Raw genomic sequence first — 20,000 nt, 5'->3', positions numbered from 1 at the left:
TTGTGCATGTGATATTGTGTATATTAATGTGTTGTTGATGTGCATGTGATATTGTGTATATTAATGTGTTGTTGATGTGCATGTGATATTGTGTATATTAATGTGTTGTTGATGTGCATGTGATATTGTGTATATTAATGTGTTTTTGATGTGCATGTGATATTGTGCATGTGATATTGTGTATATTAATGTGTCGTTGATGTGCATGTGATATTGTGCATGTGATAATGTGTATATTAATGTGTTGTTGATGTGCACGTGATATTGTGCATGTGATATTGTGTATATTATTGTGTTGTTGATGTGCATGTGATATTGTGCATGTGATAATGTGTATATTAATGTGTTGTTGATGTGCACGTGATATTGTGTATATTAATGTGTTGTTGATGTGCATGTGATATTGTGCATGTGATATTGTGTATATTAATGTGTTGTTGATGTGCATGTGATATTGTGCATGTGATATTGTGTATATTAATATCACATGCACATCAACAACACATTAATATACACAATATCACATGCACAATATCACATGCACATCAACAACACATTAATATACACATTATCACATGCACAATATCACGTGCACATCAACAACACATTAATATACACATTATCACATGCACAATATCACATGCACATCAACAACACAATAATATACACAATATCACATGCACAATATCACGTGCACATCAACAACACATTAATATACACATTATCACATGCACAATATCACGTGCACATCAACAACACATTAATATACACATTATCACATGCACAATATCACATGCACATCAACAACACATTAATATACACAATATCACATGCACAATATCACGTGCACATCAACAACACATTAATATACACAATATCACATGCACAATATCACATGCACATCAACAACACATTAATATACACAATATCACATGCACAATATCACATGCACATCAACAACACATTAATATACACAATATCACATGCACAATATCACGTGCACATCAACAACACATTAATATACACATTATCACATGCACAATATCACATGCACATCAACGACACATTAATATACACAATATCACATGCACAATATCACATGCACATCAACAACACATTAATATACACAATATCACATGCACAATATCACGTGCACATCAACAACACATTAATATACACAATATCACATGCACAATATCACATGCACATCAACAACACATTAATATACACAATATCACATGCACAATATCACATGCACATCAACAACACATTAATATACACATTATCACATGCACAATATCACGTGCACATCAACAACACATTAATATACACATTATCACATGCACAATATCACATGCACATCAACGACACATTAATATACACATTATCACATGCACAATATCACATGCACATCAACGACACATTAATATACACAATATCACATGCACATCAACAACACATTAATATACACAATATCACATGCACAATATCACATGCACATCAACAACACATTAATATACACTATCACATGCACATCAACGACACATTAATATACACAATATCACATGCACAATATCACATGCACAATATCACATGCACATCAACAACACATTAATATACACAATATCACATGCACATATCACATGCACATCAACAACACATTAATATACACAATATCACATGCACAATATCACATGCACATCAACAACACATTAATATACACAATATCACATGCACAATATCACATGCACATCAACGACACATTAATATACACAATATCACATGCACATATCACATGCACATCAACAACACATTAATATACACAATATCACATGCACAATATCACATGCACATCAACAACACATTAATATACACAATATCACATGCACATCAACAACACATTAATATACACAATATCACATGCACATCAACAACACATTAATATACACAATATCACATGCATTGCACATCAACGACACATTAATATACACAATATCACATGCACAATATCACATGCATTGCACATCAACGACACATTAATATACACAATATCACATGCCAATATCACATGCACAATATCACATGCATTGCACATCAACGACACATTAATATACACAATATCACATGCCAATATCACATGCACAATATCATATTTACATCCACACATGCACATCATAACATGCACAATATCACATGAACATCAACAACACATGCACAATATCACACTTATTTCTTGAATGGGCCGTAAATTATGAAATATCTTAATAAAATATACCTTGCATCATATCTTTTGATGGCTAAAGGCCTGTGTATCAGTGTGGGTGGGTATAAACAAATGTATGTGACACTGGAAGTATAACTTGTGTGTTTGTGTGTGTAAACTGATGAATGTTGTTCATATGCCCTCCTGAACTGCAGGCGCCGCTGAACACCTCACTGCACGCTCAAATAATGACACACACACACACACACACACGTTTATCTAAAGAACCATGTCAAAGACATGTTAAAGTGAATTATAATAACTTCTGACTGACTCAAAAACCATATGAATTAGTATGTATCTTAAGAACGTCAGCAAAAGGAGTTTCTTTTTTACATTAAACACTCTTCTGGAGGCAGTTTCATGCACAAAATCAACTGTGTGTGTGTGTGTGTGTGTGTGTGTGTGTGTGTGTGTGTGTGTGTGTGTGTGTGTGTGTGTGTGTGTGTGTGTCATTATTTGATCTATAAATAAACTCCCTTTGATTTGTGCAGTGTTTGTGTTTATGTGTGACTTAATTAGTTAGTGCTGATAGTTGTCTGTCACACACACACACACACACACACACATACAGTGAAGGTGTCATGTACACCTGTTGATTTTTCTTCTCATAATTAATGTGTACACATCCAGGCTAATTATTCTGCAGCGTTTGATTAATGACTTTAGAGTCTCAGTGTCTCAGACAGAGAGGACAGCTGGGAAATGATTGATGAACACACACGGCGCACGACACGGAAGCTGTCATACGTGTGCAAGAAACACACACACACACACAGAGCCGAGATCAAATGCTGCACTTCTCTGGCTTAATCAAATTGTTGTATATATGTAAATGACCTGTGTGTGTGTGTGTGTGTTCATCAGGACAGGAAGTTGCTGAATCAGTGTTGATATGTAAATGTGGGCGGGCATATGTTAATGAGTTCATCGTTTTGATGTCAGTGGAAGAAGTCCACCACAGTGACCCTCAGTTGTGTGTGTGTGTGTGTGTGTGTGTGTGTTCACACATGTTCTAATTTGTTACACGGTTTATTTAAATTTAAGTTATGTTATAATATTTTCTTCTATTATTTTGATGTTTTATTATTATTCTATGTATTCCAAGCGTTGGCAATATTGTATTATTTACAGCCATGCCAATAAAGCAATTTTTAATTGATATGAATTGAAAGAGATGAAAACTCTATTGTGTGTATATTATATATTTAACATGACTGTCTTTGTTTTTGTGTGTTTGTCTCCAGCTTCTAGAGTTTGACCGAGAGCTGTGTGTGTTTAAGGAGCGTCTTCATGAGCTGGACATCTCGTTTCCTCCAAGGTACGAGCACTAGAGCCAAAAAATCCAGCCCTGACCCGGCCCGTGGTGTTCAAGCCCTAACCCGACCCGGCCCGTGGTGTTCAACCCCTAACCCGACCCCGGCCCGTGGTGTTCAAGCCCTAACCCGACCCGGCCCGTGGTGTTCAAGCCCTAACCCGACCCCGGCCCGTGGTGTTCAAGCCCTAACCCGACCCGGCCCGTGGTGTTCAAGCCCTAACCCGACCCGTGGTGTTTAAGCCCTAACCCGACCCGGCCCGTGGTGTTCAAGCCCTAACCCGACCCGGCCCGTGGTGTTCAACCCCTAACCCGACCCCGGCCTGTGGTGTTCAAGCCCTAACCCGACCCGGCCCGTGGTGTTCAAGCCCTAACCCGACCCGTGGTGTTCAAGCCCTAACCCGACCCGGCCCGTGGTGTTCAAGCCCTAACCCGACCCGGCCCGTGGTGTTCAACCCCTAACCCGACCCGTGGTGTTCAACCCCTAACCCGACCCGGCCCGTGGTGTTCAAGCCCTAACCCGACCCGGCCCGTGGTGTTCAACCCCTAACCTGACCCCCTAACCCGACCCGGCCCGTGGTGTTCAACCCCTAACCCGACCCCGGCCCGTGGTGTTCAACCCCTAACCCGACCCCGGCCCGTGGTGTTCAAGCCCTAACCCGACCCCCTAACCCGACCCGGCCCGTGGTGTTCAAGCCCTAACCCGACCCGTGGTGTTCAAGCCCTAACCCGACCCGTGGTGTTCAACCCCTAACCCGACCCGGCCCGTGGTGTTCAAGCCCTAACCCGACCCGGCCCGTGGTGTTCAAGCCCTAACCCGACCCGTGGTGTTCAAGCCCTAACCCGACCCGTGGTGTTTAAGCCCTAACCCGACCCGTGGTGTTCAAGCCCTAACCCGACCCGTGGTGTTCAACCCCTAACCCGACCCGGCCCGTGGTGTTCAAGCCCTAACCCGACCCCGGCCCGTGGTGTTCAACCCCTAACCCGACCCCTGCCCGTGGTGTTCAAGCCCTAACCCGGCCCGTGGTGTTCAACCCCTAACCCGACCCGGCCCGTGATGTTCAACCCCTAACCCGACCCCGGCCCGTGGTGTTCAAGCCCTAACCCGACCCCGGCCCGTGGTGTTTAAGCCCTAACCCGACCCGTGGTGTTCAACCCCTAACCCGACCCGGCCCGTGGTGTTCAAGCCCTAACCCGACCCCGGCCCGTGGTGTTCAAGCCCTAACCCGACCCGGCCCGTGGTGTTCAACCCCTAACCCGACCCGGCCCGTGGTGTTCAACCCCTAACCCGACCCCGGCCCGTGGTGTTCAAGCCCTAACCCGACCCGGCCCGTGGTGTTCAAGCCCTAACCCGACCCCGGCCCGTGGTGTTCAACCCCTAACCCGACCCCGGCCCGTGGTGTTCAACCCCTAACCCGACCCGGCCCGTGGTGTTCAACCACTAACCCGACCCCGGCCCGTGGTGTTCAAGCCCTAACCCGACCCCGGCCCGTGGTGTTCAAGCCCTAACCCGACCCCGGCCCGTGGTGTTCAACCCCTAACCCGACCCGGCCCGTGGTGTTCAACCCCTAACCCGACCCCGGACCGTGGTGTTCAAGCCCTAACCCGACCCCGGCCCGTGGTGTTCAAGCCCTAACCCGACCCGGCCCGTGGTGTTCAAGCCCTAACCCGACCCCGGCCCGTGGTGTTCAAGCCCTAACCCGACCCCGGCCCGTGGTGTTCAACCCCTAACCCGACCCGGCCCGTGGTGTTCAAGCCCTAACCCGACCCCGGCCCGTGGTGTTCAAGCCCTAACCCGACCCCGGCCCGTGGTGTTCAAGCCCTAACCCGACCCCGGCCCGTGGTGTTCAAGCCCTAACCCGACCCCGGCCCGTGGTGTTCAAGCCCTAACCCGACCCGGCCCGTGGTGTTCAAGCCCTAACCCGACCCCGGCCCGTGGTGTTCAAGCCCTAACCCGACCCCGGCCCGTGGTGTTCAACCCCTAACCCGACCCCGGACCGTGGTGTTCAAGCCCTAACCCGACCCCGGCCCGTGGTGTTCAAGCCCTAACCCGACCCGGCCCGTGGTGTTCAAGCCCTAACCCGACCCCGGCCCGTGGTGTTCAAGCCCTAACCCGACCCCGGCCCGTGGTGTTCAACCCCTAACCCGACCCGGCCCGTGGTGTTCAAGCCCTAACCCGACCCGGCCCGTGGTGTTCAAGCCCTAACCCGACCCCGGCCCGTGGTGTTCAAGCCCTAACCCGACCCCGGCCCGTGGTGTTCAAGCCCTAACCCGACCCCGGCCCGTGGTGTTCAAGCCCTAACCCGACCCCGGCCCGTGGTGTTCAAGCCCTAACCCGACCCGGCCCGTGGTGTTCAAGCCCTAACCCGACCCCGGCCCGTGGTGTTCAAGCCCTAACCCGACCCCGGCCCGTGGTGTTCAACCCCTAACCCGACCCGGCCCGTGGTGTTCAAGCCCTAACCCGACCCCGGCCCGTGGTGTTCAAGCCCTAACCCGACCCCGGCCCGTGGTGTTCAAGCCCTAACCCGACCCCGGCCCGTGGTGTTCAAGCCCTAACCCGACCCCGGCCCGTGGTGTTCAACCCCTAACCCGACCCCGGCCCGTGGTGTTCAAGCCCTAACCCGACCCGGCCCGTGGTGTTCAAGCCCTAACCCGACCCGGCCCGTGGTGTTCAACCCCTAACCCGACCCGGCCCGTGGTGTTCAAGCCCTAACCCGACCCCGGCCCGTGGTGTTCAAGCCCTAACCCGACCCCGGCCCGTGGTGTTCAAGCCCTAACCCGACCCGTGGTGTTCAAGCTCACACTCAGCTGATAATGAAGCGCTGTAATCAAACAATAATTACTTGATGAAGTGCGGCTGCGAGAAGAGTGTTTGTGTGTGTTTGTGTGTGTGTGTTTACTGAAGGGACAGGTGGATTTATGGAGTGTCTGTGTGTGTGTGTGTGTGTCTGACCACTGGAAGTCCACGTGCTCTTCTCAATCTGAAGCCGCTAATGAGTGTGTTAAACGTGATTGGATGCGTGCTGTATCTGTTATAATCTGAGGTGAATGAATAGAGACGACAGAACTCACACACACACACACACACACACGCGCGCGCTGTCAGATACGCCTCTCAGTGATCAAGAAGCAGCGATTGTTCTTTGTCATACAGAAACACGCCTCGCCATCTGTGTGCTTATATAAGAGGCCGTCGAGGTCACACACACTCATACACACACTCACACACGCGTACGCACACACACACGCACACACACACACACACTCACTCTCACATACACTCACTCTCATACACACACTCACACACACACACACACACTGCATCTTCATCACTGATCTGTTCTTGTGCTGATTTCACTGTAGAATATCACAACCTTTACGTTCAGTCACGTGTGTGTGTGTGTGTGTCAGTGGCGGATCTAGAAAATTTTACATGGGGGGGCAAAGGGGTGGCAAGAGGTCTTGGCAGGGTGGCAGGGGTAGACGGTACATGGGAATCCCTATATGTGAATTGCTTTAACAAAACAAACACAAAAACACATTCAAACTACAGTAGTTATTGTTTAATCATGCCCTTACACACTACAAATGTTTTTAGGAATGATTTATTAACAAATCCCTCTGAAAATATCTTCAGAATACTGCTAAGTGTATAGCTGGAAAGTTTGGTGTACATAGGTGCTACACAGGCTGAGATGTTTGTACTGGAGAATGACAAAAAACTCATTTTGAGAAAACAGCATTTAAAGATTTGTAATGTAAAAATTCATACTTTTTTTAGTGGAAACAACTATTTACAGACACCATATCTTATCAAATCATTAGCAACAACAATACAAACCACCTAAATCACAGCATTTATGGCCTTCAACTGAACAGAAAAACTGTCAAAAACGCATTTCTAAATGTCAGAGCACGTCACGTGATGCATCTCTGAACGAATCACGTTGTCAGAAATTGACATCAGCCAATGAGATTTCGGTTTTAGAGTTAATAGGCCGCTGTTGGTAGCCTAAAAGAGGCCTAGAAATAGGGTTTCGTTCCACCACGTGGGGCACTACCTACTTTTTTTATATTTAACATCAGAAATATATAGAGATTCCTTAGGAAAAAGTTCTCCGCACACAACCTTGCAGTTTTTGAGAAAAATGATGCTAAAGGTGCCCATTTTGAAATAAAGGGAAAACATAGGGAATTTTGCACTTTCAAACCGGTTTATCATATAAACCCAAAAATGCCGAATTACCACTTGAGGTACAAAATAAACCAGTTTAAAATATGTGATATACCTGAAGTTGCAATCTAGGCACAGTAAACATGATAAGATTATCAAGAAAACTTCTACTGTAGCATTAACATCCCAATTACTTCTCATTATGTTGTTCCAATTCAAAGGTAATATTTGAGGTAAAATCTGAATTACAAATAGAATTCAGCCAAAATATAATATATATATATATATATATATTAAAAAAACACTTTTCAAAATAACGCATTTAATGGTGAATTGCCAATTCGCATACACGAGCAGTAACTGCACTGCATGTACACATTTTTTACATGCTATACTTAAAACAATTATGGTAACAATATTACACGTATTATATTTGAGTAGATTTTGAGGTTTTTTTTTGTGTGTAATCTACCCAAATAAATTAAGTAAAATTTCCTAAATTATTTAGTCTATGGCACATGATGCATTTAATATTATTAGTGTGGAATGTGCTTTTTTAATATAAGTTGTCTCAATAATAAATTAAGCAGAATTTACTCGTTTGTATTAATGAAATTGACTTAATTATAACATTTACTGCATTTTTCAGGTTAAGATAATAATGACTTCATAATGCACTTTTTGTTATCAAACATGCTTTTATTCTGTATTTTTTTGCACAAATAAAACAAATCTATATAAAATGTAAGACAGCAGTTTTAAGATATGAAAAATAAAAGCAAAAAAATGCTAACATTTTCCATGTCATTGAGAAAAATAATTTTGTTACACAAAAACATGTGCATACAAATTTCTGTTGGAAAAGTCACATTCTTGACTAAAACTTGTGATTAACTTGTAGCAAAACAAATCATTTGTACTTGCTGAAAGCTTGTAGAACAATATTAAACGTTCATCAATCAATGCAGTTTTTTTTTCCACCAGAACTTGGTCATAATGCATTGTCTCAATCTAAGTCATGAGTTTGTTTTTAAGTGTTAGTAATTTCGGGGAAAACTTGCAAACATCCAGTTCCAAGAAGAGCTTCTGAAAGGCCTCAAAAGTGTGCCTCAGTTCTTTCGGGTAGGTGAGGTTTAGTGCATACTTGAGTCCAAGAAGAACAGCACAGGCTCTTGCCAGATTTTCCAAGCCAGCCATGACTTGCATCCCCTCCAAGATGATGCTGAAATCCTCCTGAGAATCCCTCTTGCAGATGGCAATTTTCTAGGGCTGTAGTCAACCAAAGAAATCCTTAGTCGACCAAAGTCTTGTCCTGCGCAACGATTAGTCGACAAAAAAAAAAAAAAAAAAAAACTTGATGTTTTGATTGAACAATTTTTTACAATTGTCATAGAGCATTTATAAAACAACAACGAAAAAACATCAAAAATACATAAAACTATAATAATAATACAATTCTTTGAAAAACTGCAAAAAGTGAGGAGCTCTGTCCTCCTAGGTCTATAGTAACAGTCACAATCGCGCACCTGACCACACCACACGCTACAAAACATATAACTGCTATCTGCCACAATGAAAAATCCTAACAAAAGCTCTCGTTTATACAGGCTGTATATTCTGCTTTACTTTCAAAGCTATAGGTTAACTTTTGTCCAGCCTATCTAGGCGTTTTAAAACAAACACACACAAAAAACCAAAGAGCCTAAAAAACATTCCTAATAATAATAGGCTGTATTGTAGGACCGCATATAGGTTTATTTTCGTTTTGTTACATTATTTAAGCTATTTTCAAATGCGTCAAGTGTACAAATAAAAACAAAAACATATCAAGAAAACACAATCTATTAAGTCAGCATGATAAAGCCGGGACTGCTCACGTCTTTTGCGCGCTCAAGTTCGATTTCAAATGTAGGCGCGCGGTGTGCGCTAATGATGGAAGCAACGGTCGCGGTGCGACGCGCTCTTTTTTTTCCAAGTGCGTCCACGCCGCATCGAGATACAAACATATAGTGTATAAAAACATAAAAACCGAAACAAGTAGCGTTCTAACTGAATGAATACAGCTAAACTACCTATATCCCTTACTGAGCACGAAGCAGCAGCGCAGCCACAGGTGCGAACCGAGTGTGTGTGCGCTAAACTGTGGCGCTGTTACAAAATAGCCTAAATTAAAGCATTTAAAGTTGGGGATAAACCATAGGCTAATTATATTTAGAATACAGTAATATATAACTGCTTATAAAGGAATAAATATCAAGGAGTAAATCATTGAAAAATTCTTTCTATTGGTAAAAAAAAAAAAAAAAAAAAAATGCGACTGGTCGACCAATAAGAACGTCAGTCGACCAAGACGGCATTGAAAATAAACTAGTCGTTTAGCCGATAAACTAGTCGTTTAGTCGTTTAGCCTTTAGTCGTTTAGCCGATTAGTCGACTAAACGACTAAAGTTGACAGCCCTACAATTTTCATTATGTGCTACAGGATATCTCCATTGTCACACTGTAAAACAAACATTAAAGAAGTATTTTTATCTCGTCTGTCTCATTATAAGTCTGTCCATAATTATAAACTTGATTTGTGTACGGTTGTAAAAATTTCTTATAACAGCTTAAAATGCTAAGACACCATTATAGTTTATTTTCTTTGTAATCACTGAAACCACAAAGACCACCACTTTGCGGACCACAAAGACTGTCACAATAACATAAGTACAGTTTCACCAATGACAGAGGGTGTATTCAGGAAGAAAAAATTAAATAAATTTAAAATTACATTTGGTGACACTATTGTAGAGGGGGAAATTAAATTTTGCTGGTCCTCTATAGACATTCTACTAACTGTATAGTAACATGTCAACTAACACAGAGTATTAGTAGACTGCTAGGTTAGGGTTAATAGAGTAAGTTAACATGTAGTTGCAGTTACTTATAGTCAGTAGAATGTCTAAAGTGGACCATCAAAATAAAGTGTTACCTTTTTTCATATAAGTGGCTGACAAAAATCTATTTTGTGTTAAATATTTTCACATTAGCTTTATATAATTTAATTAGAAAAAAGATTATTGTTTAAGTTGCATTTCTATTTTTATAAATAAAAACGATGTACAAATACATTTCTCAAAACACCATAAATATATAGAATAATTCTTGTCACTTACATTGTACTCATGGATGAGGTTATCCTATTTTTCACCCAGATAACAGATCAAGCAACGGATGACAACGTCTCTCATCGTGTCGATGTTTTTATCGGGATTCTGATCGGGAAGTTTGTAAATTAGCATCACCCAAAGATAATGAACAAATATTGATATGTTATGAAAGTAACTTACCTGCAGCATGGGATAGCTAGCTCCGTAGTGTCCGACGTTTTGAGCCATTCCTTCGCACATTGCTCGATTTGTTCCCATCGGAGTTCAGTAAAGGGCTGCGGACCTTCCCGCCATCTTTTCCGACATGAAGAATACACTTTACGGGTGTTAATCGAGCTTGATCGCCGCTATCAGATGAAGATGCGCTGCTTATCCTCCTCAATGTTTACATGTGCGTAGTGATATTAGCTTGATTTTGGCTGTGACCTACTTACATTTTCGATGCTGATTGGTTGAAAATCTAGCTAAACAGTTTTATATGTCTCAATACGCAGTCAATATAGTGCGCCAATAAATTACACTTTTCTCATTAACTGCAGGATAATGCGTGGAGAACTTTTTGCTTGGATACCTTTTATTAACGTTGAACATATTGAGCAAAAGAAAATGTAGTGCCCCGTTCGTCGGAACGAAACTGAACGATACAGCTCACGTACAGCGGCCTATAAATGCCCATTGTACTTTCACGATTGGTTGCTGATTAAAAGGAAATGACCATATTTGGATACGACAACAATGTACAGGAGAGAGAGCTTTCCAACGGAGATGTATGTGATGACATTGACATGCAGCGATCGCGGAGCAGCATGTTGATTTAGAACGACAACTTTTGTTGAATTTAGGAGAAATCTACTGACGCAAATAGACAAAGTGTAGTAAAATAAAGTCCTAAATGTGTTTTTTGGGGAATTTTTTTCACCACAAGTCTGAAAGAAGACATGTTATTGAAGACAAATAGCCCAAAATCTCAAAATTAACCAGTGAAAAAACCCCCGATGTTTTTGTGTCTCGCCTTAAGCTATTCTTGTCTTTACAAAAATCAAAATTAGGCTAATCAAAGGGAAGAGTGCTCTTACAAATCACGAGGGAGCGAATTGACCGCTGATTTTGGCTAACGTAATAGACTCGCTGTTTTTGCTGATGCTGAATCGTCTTTAGTATACAATACATTCATTACAAATGTAACTTTAAGTAAAACGTGTGTGTTTAAACTACACCTGGGGAAACTCACTTCACCTTCAGAGGCTCTGGGGCAGCTCAGTCTCTCCAGTCGGGTTGCAGGGCCACCTCACCGCAGCAGACTCGCTGTGTGTGTGTGAGCCGCCAACGCCGCTCTGCACGTTTGAATCAGGGACGCATAGCAGGGGGGAGGGGCTAATAATACATTTAAAATTAAAAATTCAATTGTTCACTTTTGGTAAATGTATTGTTTAGTTCACTGTTTTGAGAAGCTTGTGGACATAGTGGCAGGTTGTTTTTACAAGTACAGTTTTTGGATCATCAAAGTTAGGGGGGCAGCTGGGGAGGCAAGGCTCTAGAGTGGGGGGGCACCTGCCCCCCCCTTGCCCCCCTGTAGATCCGCCCCTGGTGTGTGTGTGTGTGTGTATGCGTGTATGCATGAACACCTTTATAAAACATTACCATGGTATCAGATGATAATGCATTTGCATGGCGTTCATTTAACGGACCCGTGAGCGACCGAGCGCTTCGACAGACACACGCGAGGAGTTCTTTCCTGAAACACCAAAACTGCACGTTTATTTAATAATCAATTCATTCATCAAATAGATTTAATAATAAACACTCAAATAACATTTAAACTGCATATAAGGGAACTTCTAAAAATATAATAGTTTCTCCTCCAATTCGTTGTTGAAATATCAACATGTAAACTCCGACTGTCATGACTTGATTTCGTCACAGATTTATTCACACACACATAAAAAAATTTAATATGAATGTAATAAATGATTAATTTGTGCTATAACTAGTAGTAAAGAGGAAGAGAGGATCGGTTCACACGCCACTTCAATTTCATAATACAATTGACATAATTTGTCAATTCATCAAATTTTTATGGAAACTGATACATTTTATTTTTCAGGATTATATGATGAATTAAAAGTTCAATAGAACAGCATTTATTTGAAATATAATCTTTTACATTATATTTATCTTATAAAGTATTAAAATATTAATCATTATAAATATCTTTAAAGTCACTTTTGATCAATTTAACGCGTCCTTGATGAATAAAATTATGAATTTCTTTTAAAAAGAAGAACTTTTAAAATGGTAGTATGTACCAAATTATTGACATAATTTTTCAGTTTTGTCAATTTATCAAATTTATGAAAACAGTTCATATTTCTGTGGAAACTGATACATTTTATTTTTTTAGGATGCTATGATGAATAAAAAGTTCAAAAGAACAGCATTTATTTGAATCTTTTGTAACATTATAAATATATTTAAAGTCACTTTTGATCAATTTAATGCGTCCTTGATCAATAAAAGTATGAATTTCTTTAAAAAAATAACTTTTAAATAGCAAAATACCCTACAAACACTGCGTCATTAATAAACACCACGGTACTGAATGATTCTCGGTTTATTTACCATGTTTGTTGTGTTTCTGTTGGAATCGACACGTGTTTTAATCTCTCGTCGCTGATGCTCGGTGTGTGTGAGTGTTGTAAAGCAGATGAAAGGCGCTGAGGATCTGTGTGTGTGTGTGTGTGTGACCCTTTACACGTCCAGCGCTCACACACCGATGTGTGGAATTTGCTCGTGTCCCGCCAACTCCCGGCGCTGGAGTCGTGCCGACGGAGGCGATCAGTGAGAAACACACGCAGAATCATAAACACATCAATAACAAACCCTGGTTGTGTCGTGATCTACAGTTCTCCACACACACACCGGGAGGGTCGCACAATACACATGAAGCACAGCTAAAGTACACTCTAAACAATGCTGGGTTGTTTCAACCCAAATTTGGGTCAAATATGGACAAACCCAAATGTTGGGTTAAAAATGTAATTAAAAAACATTACATTTGAAAGTGAAAGTTGAAGTCCGGTTAAAATTTTAAATTACATTTTTAACCCAACATTTGGGTTTGTCCACATTTGACCCAAATTTGGGTTGAAACAACCCAGCATTGTTTAGAATGTAGTTTTAAATGTTTTTAGTTATTCTCAGTGTGTAATCTTCATAAAGCGATCTGTAACACTTTACAATAAGGTTCATTATTTAAATATTAATGTATTAACTCATGAACTAACAATGAGCAACACATTACAGTGTTTATTAATCATTGTTAATGTTAGTTAATAATAATCCAGATGTTCATTGTTTGTTCATGTTAGTTCACAGTGCATTAACTAATGTTAACAAACACAACCTTTGATTTTAATAATGTATTAGTAAATGTTGAAATTAATATTAAATAAGATTAATAAATGCTGTAGAAGTGTTGATCGTTTTTAGTTCATGTTAACTAATGAACCTTATTGTAAAGTGTCACCAAAAGATTTGTATTTAATTAACTCTTATCCAGTGATTTATGAATCTATAAAGTCATGCACTTTGAAGGTGAAGTTCTGTAAATACTTCATAAAATCGTGGAAAATTATTATACGGTTGTCATTCATTACACTACCACTTAAAGGTTTGGGTTCAGTAAGATTGGTAAGAAGTCTCTTTTTCTCATCAAGGCTGCATTTATACAGTAATACAGTTAAAATAGTGAAATATTATTACAATATAAATAGTTGTTTTCTATGTGAATATATAGTAAAGTGTAATTTATTCCTGTGATCAAAGCTGAATTTTCAGCATCATTACTCCAGTCTTCAGTGTCACATGATCCTTCAGAAATCACTCTAATATGAGGATCTGATGATCAAGAAACATTTATGATTATTAGTAGTGTTAAAAACAGCATTTATCTGAAAAATAATCTTTCATAAAAGTCAATTTAATGCATCCTATTAATTTCTTTCGCATGGTATTGTACACCAAAATCCTTTTTTTAATCGTATTTTTTGATGATTTAAACACTCTCAGAACTCATTAATGCACATTATTATATTCATCTTCAGATTTGCCCGATTAAAGGAAGATGTTTCCCTCATTGATTAAATGCTTTATGATTTTACTGTGAGACTCACTCTGTAAAATCAATGCCGAAATTGAGTAGGAATATTCCCAGGATGGTGTGTGTGTGTGTGTGTGTGTGTGTGTTTGTGTGTTTGTGGAGTCTAGACGGCTGAGGTTGTTCTAGCTGGCAGGTCGTGAGGTGTGTGTGTGTGTGTGTGTGAAGGGTCGGAGGTCATGTTCAGTTATTCTTCACCGTTTGGTGAGGATGTTGAGACTCAGAGCTCACACACTCAGCTCTCGGTGTCACTTCACCACGGTACTTTCTCCAGTGGATTTGTGTTGTTTACTTTCACTCCGATGAAACGAGTGTGCTTATTAATAAATGATTAATTTCCCTTTTCTTCATTTGCGCGACAGGCCTGTGTCTGGTGTTGAGGATGACATTATCATAGCGACGTTAGTTCCGGTCCGCAGAACTGATTGAACACGAGCGCTGATATTTTCTCTCTGATTGTTCCTTTTCACGTGTTTTCTGCTGAAATGCTCACAAATATCTGCCATAATGTCATTTGCTCAGAGATCATAAAAATGAAAATATATATATATATTATCTCTATAAAAGTTATATATGTTTTATATGAATATTTAAATGTATGCCAATGCGTACAGAAATTTTAAAAATATATTTTTTTAAATTAAAATTTAAATCTATTCCAAATATTGTTACCTGACATTTAAATGCGAATGCATACAGACATTTTTAAGATTTTTTTTTTATTATTATTTAAATCTATCATGAACATTTAAATCTATTCGGAATATTGTTACTTGAGATTTAAATGCCAATGCATCCTGAAATATGTGTAATATTATTGCATTCTAATGCAGTATTATGCAGAATGTAACTCTGGAGACTCTAGTTGCTCGATGTTTTGTAAAGCGTCCCTCAACCCTCATCCGCTTTGTTGTAAAGCGTCCCTCATCCGCTGTGTTGTAAAGCGTCCCTCAACCCTCATCCGGTGTGTTGTAAAGCGTCCCTCATCCGCTGTGTTGTAATATTGGGTTGAGGGACACTTTTTACAACACAGCGGATGAGGGTTGAGGGACGCTTTACAACACAGCGGATGAGGGACGCTTTACAACACAGCGGATGAGGGTTGAGGGACGCTTTACAACACACCGGATGAGGGTTGAGGGACGCTCATCCGCTGTGTTGTAAAGCGTCCCTCAACCCTCATCCGCTGTGTTGTAAAGCGTCCCTCATCCGGTGTGTTGTAAAGCGTCCCTCATCCGCTGTGTTGTAAAGCGTCCCTCAACCCTCATCCGCTGTGTTGTAAAGCGTCCCTCATCCGCTGTGTTGTAAAGCGTCCCTCATCCGGTGTGTTGTAAAGCGTCCCTCATCCGGTGTGTTGTAAAGCGTCCCTCATCCGCTGTGTTGTAAAGCGTCCCTCAACCCTCATCCGCTGTGTTGTAAAGCGTCCCTCATCCGGTGTGTTGTAAAGCGTCCCTCATCCGCTGTGTTGTAAAGCGTCCCTCAACCCTCATCCGCTGTGTTGTAAAGCGTCCCTCATCCGCTGTGTTGTGAAGCGTCCCTCAACCCTCATCCGCTGTGTTGTAAAGCGTCCCTCATCCGCTGTGTTGTAAAGCGTCCCTCAACCCTCATCCGCTCTGTTGTAAAGCGTCCCTCAACCCTCATCCGCTGTGTTGTAAAGCGTCCCTCATCCGGTGTGTTGTAAAGCGTCCCTCATCCGGTGTGTTGTAAAGCGTCCCTCATCCGCTGTGTTGTAAAGCGTCCCTCAACCCTCATCCGCTGTGTTGTAAAGCGTCCCTCATCCGCTGTGTTGTAAAGCGTCCCTCAACCGCTGTGTTGTAAAGCGTCCCTCATCCGCTGTGTTGTAAAGCGTCCCTCAACCCTCATCCGCTGTGTTGTAAAGCGTCCCTCAACCCTCATCCGCTGTGTTGTAAAGCGTCCCTCATCCGCTGTGTTGTAAAGCGTCCCTCAACCCTCATCCGGTGTGTTGTAAAAAGCGTCCCTCATCCGCTGTGTTGTAAAGCGTCCCTCAACCCTCATCCGCTGTGTTGTAAAGCGTCCCTCATCCGCTGTGTTGTAAAGCGTCCCTCATCCGCTGTGTTGTAAAGCGTCCCTCAACCCTCATCCGCTGTGTTGTAAAGCGTCCCTCATCCGCTGTGTTGTAAAGCGTCCCTCAACCCTCATCCGGTGTGTTGTAAAGCGTCCCTCATCCGCTGTGTTGTAAAGCGTCCCTCATCCGCTGTGTTGTAAAGCGTCCCTCAACCCTCATCCGCTGTGTTGTAAAGCGTCCCTCATCCGCTGTGTTGTAAAGCGTCCCTCATCCGGTGTGTTGTAAAAAGCGTCCCTCATCCGCTGTGTTGTAAAGCGTCCCTCAACCCTCATCCGCTGTGTTGTAAAAAGCATCCCTCAACCCTCATCCGCTGTGTTGTAAAGCGTCCCTCATCCGGTGTGTTGTAAAGCGTCCCTCATCCGCTGTGTTGTAAAGCGTCCCTCAACCCTCATCCGCTGTGTTGTGTTGTAAAGCGTCCCTCAACCCTCATCCGCTGTGTTGTAAAGCGTCCCTCATCCGGTGTGTTGTAAAGCGTCCCTCATCCGGTGTGTTGTAAAGCGTCCCTCATCCGCTGTGTTGTAAAGCGTCCCTCAACCCTCATCCGCTGTGTTGTAAAGCGTCCCTCATCCGCTGTGTTGTAAAGCGTCCCTCAACCCTCATCCGCTGTGTTGTAAAAAGCGTCCCTCATCCGCTGTGTTGTAAAGCGTCCCTCATCCGCTGTGTTGTAAAGCGTCCCTCATCCGCTGTGTTGTAAAGCGTCCCTCAACCCTCATCCGCTGTGTTGTAAAGCGTCCCTCATCCGCTGTGTTGTAAAGCGTCCCTCAACCCTCATCCGCTGTGTTGTAAAAAGCGTCCCTCATCCGCTGTGTTGTAAAGCGTCCCTCATCCGCTGTGTTGTAAAGCGTCCCTCATCCGCTGTGTTGTAAAGCGTCCCTCATCCCTCATCCGCTGTGTTGTAAAGCGTCCCTCATCCGCTGTGTTGTAAAGCGTCCCTCAACCCTCATCCGCTGTGTTGTAAAGCGTCCCTCAACCCTCATCCGGTGTGTTGTAAAGCGTCCCTCATCCGCTGTGTTGTAAAGCGTCCCTCAACCCTCATCCGGTGTGTTGTAAAAAGCGTCCCTCATCCGCTGTGTTGTAAAGCGTCCCTTAACCCTCATCCGCTGTGTTGTAAAGCGTCCCTCAACCCTCATCCGCTGTGTTGTAAAGCGTCCCTCATCCGCTGTGTTGTAAAGCGTCCCTCAACCCTCATCCGCTGTGTTGTAAAGCTTCCCTCAACCCTCATCCGGTGTGTTGTAAAGCGTCCCTCATCCGCTGTGTTGTAAAGCGTCCCTCATCCGCTGTGTTGTAAAGCGTCCCTCAACCCTCATCCGCTGTGTTGTAAAGCGCCCCTTATCCGCTGTGTTGTAAAGCGTCCCTCATCCGGTGTGTTGTAAAAAGCGTCCCTCATCCGCTGTGTTGTAAAGCGTCCCTCAACCCTCATCCGCTGTGTTGTAAAGCGTCCCTCATCCGGTGTGTTGTAAAGCGTCCCTCATCCGCTGTGTTGTAAAGCGTCCCTCAACCCTCATCCGCTGTGTTGTAAAGCGTCTCTCAACCCTCATCCGCTGTGTTGTAAAGCGTCCCTCATCCGCTGTGTTGTAAAGCGTCCCTCATCCGCTGTGTTGTAAAGCGTCCCTCAACCCTCATCCGCTGTGTTGTAAAGCGTCCCTCAACCCTCATCCGCTGTGTTGTAAAAAGCGTCCCTCATCCGCTGTGTTGTAAAGCGTCCCTCATCCGCTGTGTTGTAAAGCGTCCCTCAACCCTCATCCGCTGTGTTGTAAAGCGTCCCTAATCCGGTGTGTTGTAAAGCGTCCCTCATCCGCTGTGTTGTAAAGCGTCCCTCATCCGGTGTGTTGTAAAAAGCGTCCCTCATCCGCTGTGTTGTAAAGCGTCCCTCAACCCTCATCCGCTGTGTTGTAAAGCGTCCCTCATCCGGTGTGTTGTAAAGCGTCCCTCGTCCGGTGTGTTGTAAAGCGTCCCTCATCCGCTGTGTTGTAAAGCGTCCCTCATCCGGTGTGTTGTAAAGCGTCCCTCATCCGGTGTGTTGTAAAGCGTCCCTCATCCGGTGTGTCGTAAAGCGTCCCTCATCCGGTGTGTTGTAAAGCGTCCCTCAACCCTCATCCGGTGTGTCGTAAAGCGTCCCTCATCCGGTGTGTTGTAAAGCTTCCCTCATCCGGTGTGTCGTAAAGCGTGTGTGTTGTAAAGCGTTCCTCATCCGGTGTGTTGTAAAGCGTCCCTCATCCGCTGTGTTGTAAAGCGTCCCTCATCCGGTGTGTTGTAAAGCGTCCCTCATCCGGTGTGTTGTAAAGCGTCCCTCATCCGGTGTGTTGTAAAGCGTCCCTCATCCGGTGTGTTGTAAAGCGTCCCTCATCCGGTGTGTTGTAAAGCGTCCCTCATCCGGTGTGTTGTAAAGCGTCCCTCATCCGGTGTGTTGTAAAGCTTCCCTCATCCGGTGTGTCGTAAAGCGTGTGTGTTGTAAAGCGTTCCTCATCCGGTGTGTTGTAAAGCGTCCCTCATCCGCTGTGTTGTAAAGCGTCCCTCATCCGGTGTGTTGTAAAGCGTCCCTCATCCGGTGTGTTGTAAAGCGTCCCTCATCCGGTGTGTTGTAAAGCGTCCCTCAACCCTCATCCGGTGTGTCGTAAAGCGTCCCTCATCCGGTGTGTTGTAAAGCGTCCCTCATCCGGTGTGTCGTAAAGCGTGTGTGTTGTAAAGTGTTCCTCATCCGCTGTGTTGTAAAGCGTCCCTCATCCGCTGTGTTGTAAAGCGTCCCTCATCCGGTGTGTTGTAAAGCGTCCCTCATCCGGTGTGTCGTAAAGCGTGTGTGTTGTAAAGCGTTCCTCATCCGGTGTGTTGTAAAGCGTCCCTCATCCGCTGTGTT

At 43.3% G+C, this 20,000-nt stretch overlaps 1 protein-coding gene across 1 annotated transcript in view; it reads left to right on the top strand.

The window, feature by feature from the left end:
* LOC130078732 (inositol polyphosphate-5-phosphatase A-like) overlaps positions 1-20,000 on the top strand; it is a 72,793-nt gene that overhangs the window by 40,141 nt on the left and 12,652 nt on the right. Inside the window, exon 4 of the mRNA XM_056244343.1 lies at positions 3,511-3,584. Within this exon, the coding sequence (XP_056100318.1) occupies positions 3,511-3,584 (74 nt within the window). The remainder of the gene's footprint in view (positions 1-3,510; positions 3,585-20,000) is intronic.

Source organism: Rhinichthys klamathensis, unplaced genomic scaffold (genome assembly GCF_029890125.1).
Source record: "Rhinichthys klamathensis goyatoka isolate OS25496 unplaced genomic scaffold, OSU_Roscu_1.1 h1tg000965l_1, whole genome shotgun sequence".
NCBI lineage: Eukaryota > Metazoa > Chordata > Actinopteri > Cypriniformes > Leuciscidae > Rhinichthys > Rhinichthys klamathensis.
The sequence above is the reverse complement of the archived record's forward strand: the minus strand, read 5'-3'. Positions and strand labels throughout refer to the sequence as shown.